This window comes from Pelophylax lessonae (assembly GCF_965119305.1).
Source record: "Pelophylax lessonae genome assembly, chromosome: 6".
In the NCBI taxonomy this organism is placed as follows: Eukaryota; Metazoa; Chordata; class Amphibia; order Anura; family Ranidae; genus Pelophylax; species Pelophylax lessonae.
In genome coordinates this window covers 19,195,590-19,203,922 of record NC_138773.1, presented here as the reverse complement: position 1 = coordinate 19,203,922, position 8,333 = coordinate 19,195,590, and the positions used below count along the sequence as shown (strand labels likewise).

The 8,333-nt window shown below is 44.3% G+C and overlaps 1 protein-coding gene across 1 annotated transcript in view; it reads right to left on the bottom strand.

The window, feature by feature from the left end:
* Positions 1–1,112: 1,112 nt before the first annotated feature.
* Positions 1,113–8,333, bottom strand: part of LOC309557629 (uncharacterized protein) — a gene marked incomplete at both ends in the record, with an annotated part of 40,244 nt that continues 33,023 nt past the window's right edge. The window contains 3 exons of the mRNA XM_082260420.1: positions 1,113–1,174; positions 3,359–3,547; positions 6,066–6,342. Coding sequence (XP_082116546.1) covers positions 1,113–1,174; positions 3,359–3,547; positions 6,066–6,342 — 528 coding nt within the window. The remainder of the gene's footprint in view (positions 1,175–3,358; positions 3,548–6,065; positions 6,343–8,333) is intronic.

The window sequence follows — 8,333 nt, the reverse complement described above, 5'->3', positions numbered from 1 at the left end:
CCACCAGTACTAGGGGTTATTACTGCGTAAACTGGCACCAATACTAGGGGCTATTACTCCATAAACTGGCACCAATACTAGGGGTTATTACTGCGTAAACTGGCACCAATACTAGAGGCTATTACTACATAAACTGGCACCAATACTAGGGGCTATTACTGCGTAAACTGGCATCAATACTAGGGGTTATTACTGCGTAAACTGGCACCACAACTAGAGGCTATTACTGTGTAAAGTGGCACAAATACTAAGGGTATTACTGCGTAAACTGGCACCAATACTAGGGGCTATTACTCCATAAACCTGCACCAATACTAGAGGCTATTACTACATAAACTGGCACCAATACTAGGGGTTATTACTACATAAACTGGCACCAATACTAGGGGTTATTACTGCGTAAACTGGCACCAATACTAGGGGCTATTACTACATAAACTAGCACCAGTACTACAGGCTATTACTACATAAACTGGCACCAATACTAGGGGTTATTACTGCGTAAACTGGCACCAATACTAGAGGCTATTACTGCATAAACTGGCACAAATACTAAGGGTATTACTGCATAAACTGGCACCAATACTAGGGGCTATTACTGCCTAAACACACCATTACTGGGTAAACTGTTTCCTGAAATTGCTTTAAACTATAAAGAAAAGCTTTGAAGAGTTTTCCTCTTATTTAGATCTGAAGCAATACCTGAGGAAGAAAGGAAAACTCTTGAAAGCTTTTCTTTTAAGTGTTCGGTTAGTAAAATAAAAAGGTATCATTACATACTGCATTACTCTCATATTTTGTAACCTTATTTATATATATGTATTTCATTTTTTTCAGTGGTATGATATTGTGGCAAATATTATGAGTGCCCCCCCCCCCCCCCCAAGTTTTGACTGTGGTATCTTATGTGCCCCCCTATATACTGTTCTTAGAGTCACCATTTATTGTGATCTAATATTCATGGCGTTGCTAAGAATGAGCATAGAATATGAATATGGCCCCATTCATAGCACAGGATCCTCCTTTTAGTCTTAACCATAATAAATAAAGAAATCAGATACAAAACCCCAAAATTTACAATTTAGAGTTTTAGTACACTGTGGCATTTCTGTTCATTTACTCACATTTAATGCTCCGGATGCTGGCTGAAAAAGGTCTGCATGTGGATTATACTCTAGAAAATATAGAAATGACAATACAATACAATAATTATCCAAGTTTCCGCATCAATTTTTAAATGAAAGAAACTTAAACTATAAAAGGTAAAATAAATTGTTTCGAACGTCAGAGATTAGGTGATCTTCCTGTTGTCCTCTCTGCTGCCATTATTTCCCAGAATGCAATAGTCAATTTTTTCCTCTAACTTCCAGACTGATAAAATAAGGAGGTTTAGGCTCTATGCACACTAGGAGCTGGAAAATAGGATGGAAAAACTTGATATAAAAATCACTTAATATTAGCTGGTGTTTTTTTTCTGGCATTTTGCTGGCGTTTAGTAGTGTAAAGCTGGTTGTTAAGAAATGGGCCAGCTGTCGTGTCTTTAAAAGTTTCAGTGTGGAGCCGGGTGCAGGAGAGGCTCTTGACAATAGAAAGCCCCATAGTAACTCTATGGGTGATGTCACCTTCCATTCATTTCACAGCCGTTGTCGGTCCTCTCCTGCACACAGCTTTCACCGCTGGAGATCGGACTGGATCAGGTGTAGAATAGGAAAGTACGGTGATTTTTGCCTTACAGGGTTAGATAGATTAGGTTTAGAATGTGGCACAGAGCAGATTTAGAGTTAGTTAGGTATTGCCTGGACTTATCCTTTAACAACCAATGACTCATCAGCTGTCAGTGGGATTCCCCACTGACAGCTGAATATAAACAAAAGAATGCCGGCAATAAAAAGAAAAGAAATAACTGTGTGGGGGTCCCCCCCCCCCCATCCATATCAGAACAGATTTTAAGGGGATCCCCATGCCAAATAAAAACTAAACAGCGAGGGGTTCCCCCAAAATCCTTACCAGGTCTGGTATGGATTTTAGGGACCTCTTTTTTTTTTTCAGGTTCCGAGACCGGCATTCATCGTGATTGGCATTGGAACTAAATCATGGTACCATTTTTTTAATTTATTTAATAAAGGGCTTGTCAAAAGCTGGCTCTTCATTTTTACTCACTTTTACCACTTTTTTTGGTGAACGAGTAGGCTTACTCATTTACGTGAGGGAGGCGGGGTCTGGAGGCCCACTTGTTAAAGGGGGCTTCCAGATTCTTATAAGCCTCCCGCCCGCAGACCCAGGATCAGATGCTTTGGGGGGGCTGCCCAAAAGCACCCCCTATTAATAAATCCAGAGGCGTAACTAGAACCTTCAGGGCCCCGATGCAAGAAACCATGAAGGGCCCCCCAGACCCCTGGCCGGGGCCCTTCCCTTCAAGCCCGGGGCTCTTCCCACTAATCCTGGGGCTCTTTAATCTCATTGCATGGCCTTTTATTATGGTCCCGCATCAGGATCCTTTCACAAGTTCTGCAGTGGGCCCCCTTCCTGCAATCTTGGGGCCTCCCCACAGTGGTGAAATGCCAGGGCCCGGTCGCAAGTGTGACCTTTGAGATCCTAGAAGTTCACCCACTGGTTTGCTACCGGGCCCCCTGGAGCATGGGGCCCGGTAGCGATTGCAACCCCTGCAACCCCTGTAGTTACGCCCCTGAATAAATCTGACCTTGGATGGTTCAGGAAGAGGGGGTACTTGCTACTTGCTTGTCCCCCCCCTTCCTTGCCTGCTGGGCTGCATGCTTGGATAAGGGTCTGGTATGGATTTTGGGGGGGGGGGGGGGCCCACACCATTTTTGTTTTAAATATTTTGGAATGAGTTTCTCCTTAAAATCAATACTAGACCCAAAGGATCTAGAATGAATTTGGGGGACCCCCATGCTGTTTTTTTCCTCAAGTTTTATTTGCCGACATTCATTTGTTTACATTCAGCTGTCAGTAGGGAGTCACCTGTTGTTAAGGACACAGCTAAGACTAATAAAATGCTGTATACCATCACTTAGCAGGTGTTAGCAGAGTTTAGGAGCTTTCAGCATTTTTTTTCTGCTGCCAAAAAAAAAAAAAAAATTTCTGCTCCTGAATGCTGAAGCCTAAAAAACACCGCTAAAGTAAAATAGTGTGAATGGACATAAGATAACACTATCTGCTTCTAGAAGCAGACAAAAAATGCTCAAAAGCTGCTGCTAGTTGTTTTTTTTTTTTTTTTTTTTTTTTTAAGCTTGTATGTGTAACTGTCCGCTTATCACTGTAAATCTTTGTTCAGCACTTACTGCTAGGTGGAACCTTATTCCTCTAGCTATGGGTAAAGAGAGCTGTGAAAAATTACCTGGAGGTTGGTGGAACAGCTTTAGGCTCTTTAGTCTTTGAAACAGCAGTGTTTGGTTGTGTTTTTCTTCTTGAGTTATGTAGAGGAGATCACCAACCACCTTTTCCATCCTGGACTGAAACCCCATCGCCAATTTTCTATCGGTATAGCTTTGCAGATCATCAATTAGCACAATCACGTTGTCCTTCCCTTTGTACAAGGAAGAGATCAATAATCAATAATGTGCAGATTTCATCAAAGGATTGATGAAAACGTCTTCCGCTGGATAATTGCATGCATTGTTACAAACAAATATATTAGTGAACCTCACTCAGCTAACCTACCAGCTGCCATTTGTTTTGGAACTCACATGCACTGTAAATTCCATAGACTTCCCGCCACCTGCAGCTACTTCCTGCTTCCTGAGTGCTTAGTGGGAGGGACTTCCTGCTAGTCACATGATCAGTCCCAGCGTTCTAAAAAAAAAAACTGCTGAGAACAGATATCACATGAGTAGGAAACTGCATTGCTACATCCATTCTCTACACCAACTATACAACCATTTAAAGATGTTTGAAAGCAAAATTAAACTAAAAATATAAGCGGTAGAGAATTGTAGCAGAAGGATCATCTCCCAATTCCCATCATTTTCTGTGCCAGAAACCATGACCACTAGGACCATTGATCTCTCCAGACCTGCTGACATCTATTTGCTAACATCCATAGGAACAATTTATGCCCTGCCATCTGCTGTTTTAAACTGATGTAGAAGATGAAGAAGGTCTCTACATATAAAATACTGGAGAAATATCTTAACCACTTCTGGACCGGAAGATTCACCATTTTTTGTGATTCGGCACTTCATTGTTTTAACTGACAATTGTGCGGTCGTGCGACGCTGTACCCAAATAAAATTGATGTCCCTTTTTCCCCACAAATAGAGCTTTCTTTTGGTGGTATTTGATCACCTCTGCGATTTTTATTTTTGCGCTATAAAAAAAAAAAATAAGAGCAACAATTGTGAAAAAAAAACAAAAAAAAAAAACAATAATTTTCACTATCTGCTATATAACATTCCCAAAACAAAAATTTAAAAATCAAAATGTTTTACTATTTTAGGGCAATTTGTATTCTGCTACATATATTCAGTAAAAGAAAATCGCAATAAGCGTATTTTGATTGGTTTGCGCAAAAGTTATCGCGTCTAACTACGGGAAAGATTTTTTTTTTTTTATTGTTTTTTTTTTTTTTTACTAGCAATAGCGGCGATCTGGGATTTTTAGCGGGACTGCGACATTGCGGCGGACAGATCCGACCCCTAACTGACATTTTTGACACTTTTGGGGGGACCAGTGACATTACTACAGTAATCAGTGCTACAAATATGCACTGTCACTGTAATAATGACACTGGCAGGGAAGGGGTTGACCCAGGGGTGATCAAAGGGTTAAATGTGTACCTAGGGGCGTGTTTCTAACTGTATGGGGGCATGGCTTGTGAAATGATGATAGAGACCTGTGATCCTATATAGAAGGATCACAGGCGCTCTGTGATCATTCCAGAGAGAAGAACGGTCAGCTGTGCCTACAACAGCTGACCGTCCTCTCTCAGCAGGGAGCGATTGCGGGTGGCAGGCGGAAATCCGAGCCACCTGCCCCACGCATCGGAGTCCCTGCTGCCGAGTGGGGGCGAGTGCTCGCCCCCTAGCTGCTGGCGCATGACCGACGTAGCCCTACGTCGTTTCGCGCAGGAGGGGCTGCCTGATGCAGTATATCTGCAGTGGGCAGTCCAGAAGCGGTTAAAGTTGTTATAAAGGCTCAGCTTTTTAATTAAAATAACAAACATGTTATATGTACCTGCTCTGTGTAATGGTTTTGCACAGAGCGGCTCCGAACCTCCTCCTCTGGGGTCCCCCACCATTGCTCTTGGCTCCTTCTCTTCTGTGTTTGTCCTCATAACAAGCATTCGCTATGGCAGCAGACGTGTGGGTTTGATTCCGAGCCAGGCTCTGTGCGTCTATAGACACACTCAATACAGCTTGTCCCCACTGCCCGCTCCCTCCTCACAGGATTTGATTTCCAGCAACAGGAGACAATGACTCACGTTGCTGCCTTTATGCCTGTGAGGTGAGAGAATGAGCATAGATTCTGCTCTCGTGGCACAGCACTGGATTGAAAGAACAGCAAGGTAAGAAGTTGGCTGGGGGAAGCTTTTACTGGAAGTAGTATATCTATATATCTATATATATATATATACACAGTATATATACAGTATATATATATATATATTTTTTTTATTTTTTTTTTTTTTGCAGATTCATACTAACCGCGGTGGATGCAGCACTGTCTAAGGATGAAATGCAACCAATCTAACACTGCTGATCGCTCAGTTCTCAGGGCTCCCTGAGCAGAGAGCTGGTGCTTGCTGAGAGGCTGAGCCTTGTAGCAGTCCAGGCATGTGGGTGGATCTCAACTTCATTGTTGAGATCTTGCCTGAGACTGTGACATCAGTCAACAGTGGGCTTCAGCTCGCTGTCTGCTGAAAACGGGTCACAGGAGTGCAGAACAAACTGCACATCTGTGATCCACAGAAGTACAGCCAAACAAGCTTTGGCTGTACTTCTCCATTTGTGCATAGAATACATAAAGATAAAGAAAACCATCTGCCTTTAGAACTTTTGATACATTTAAGAATGTGAATGAAATCTTTCAGTTAGGAAGACTCTTACCTAGTTGTTGTACCAGCTGATTTGTTACTTTGTCATACAGAAACTCCGTCTGTGGAGTGACAGCTGGTCCAGTCTTCATAGTGTGATATAGGATTGCTATTGCACATGGAAGTTTTCCTTCTTCAAGTCCCAAGTTATCATATGATGGCATTTTATGATAGGTGACTTCTCTTTGTCCAAAGGTGTCTGATGACAGCAATCTCCTTAGCCAACCGATATGATCCTCTTCTGATGCAGAGAAGATACCAATGGTGGATCCCCGAGATGTTGGTGTTTTCTGAGAACAGGTGTGAACATCGGAAATATTCAAAGACTTATAATTAAGAAAATGTATATCACTGTTCCATTAAAAATACATCTTCTCTTCAAAAACCAACACTTTTGAGGGTATCAGATTCCTGGTCTCCTGCTGCATTCAGTGGTTCCACTTACAAAACCTTACGTCACTACAGGACACAGTAGTTATACAGGGATTGAAGGAAAGAAACACAGAGCATGGGGGGGGGGGGGGCAAAAGATTGACACTACTGGAATTATTGGTTTCTGGAGGGACAATTACTTTTTTTTATGTAGAAATGGTTATTGACAAGGGCAGTTGGAGAGGGCAGGGTGGAATTTACATAGGGGCTATTGGACATAATCACCAACCGCCGGCTTCTACATTGCATTACAGTTAAAGACTAGCTTCGTCCCCTGTGGCGTGGTGCCATTGCACTGAGCGCGCTCCTCCTCTTGGACCAACACACTTCCCTGTCAGGCGGAATGATCTCCACCCGACAGGAGCTTCATAGTCCCGGGGGTTCTTCTGAAAACTCCAACTCGCCAAAATCTCCAACCGTCACTTCCAGTGATTCTCCAGCAGCACTAATTGGAGATTTCGACCAGTTGGTGTTTTCACAGATCAGCGGCAGTGTATACACAGTTGCCTGTTTTGACAGAACACCGGGTAAGAGGAAAAAAGTTGTTGCAGCCATGGAGATGGCCATGTTTTTGGTTACTAGCAGGCAGACTAACAATGTCCACCCATTACATAGTGTGCTGTAGTGTATACGCTGCCGCTGTTCTGTGAAGACTCCAACTGGTCGAAGACCAGTGGTCTTCGATGTGGTTGGAGATTTTGGCGAGTTGGAGTTTTAGGTAGAACCCCGGGACTAGGAAGCTCCTGTTGGGTGGAGATCACTTCGCCTGACAGGGAAGTGTGCTGGTCCGAGAGCAGGAGCGCACACCAGAGATGACGTAGTTGGAGATTTAGGTGGGTTGGAGTTTTCAACAGAACACCGGCTGGCGTGACGTCATATAGAGGCCGGCCCAGGAGGCTCGATGGGAGAGGAGTGCTGGCTGTTGCAACCACTGCACAAGTCAGCAGATAAATAACTAAGGGGCTACGGCCTGGGCTGGTAGTGGCAGATGATTATTTCATATCCTATGGTGTGTCTGTTCAATGTGAACAGGCTGATGTGGGTTAACTCTTGGTTTGTGGGGGGGGGGGTAATTAAAAATATTCTTTGCAGCATGAAGGGGGTTAATGTACTATCACTGATGCATTAGTAGCAAGATGCAGGTAATTAACCCCTTTGTGTTCTGTATTAGTGGCAGTGACACCAGTTTCAGTGTTAATCAGGGGAGAACTGGGCAAGGGGGCAGGGGGGCAACTGCCCCCCGGGCCTCTCTGATGCCCCATAAAAAGGGCTGCACCACTTCTACCACAGCCATGCCTAAAGGATTCCTGATAAAGAGAAGTAAAATGTCCCCACTGCTGACCTACTGAGTGCGGGATGAAGACAAGGACAGAGCGCAGGCCTCCCCCCTCCCCCAGCATGGGTGGTGTAAACTGTGTCTGAGCAGAGGCCATTTCCATGCCCCACTAGAGACTCTCCTCCCCCAGGCAGCCCCGACTGAGCTGTCCCAGCTCCCTCCAACTGCCCACTAGTGGCCAGGTTGGGAACCCAGCTTCGGACGGTAAGTAGAGAGTACTTGGAGCGGAGCTTCAGCCTGGAATGGGGGTCAGGAGAAGGCCTGGAAGAACGAGAGTCGATGCACCATGGGCCTCTTGTTTGTTTTTTCCCCCTGGGCCGAAAGTTGCCAGTCAGCCCCTGGTGTTAATTAACTCTTTCATGCTGCAGCCAGGTCAAGAACATGGATTCGGCTGGTAAGTAGAGAGTACTTGGAGTGGATCTTCAGCCTGGAATGGGAGTCAGGAGAAAGACTGGAAGAGGGAGAGTCATTGCACCATGGGGGGAGAGTCGCTGTACCATGGGCCTCTGGTTT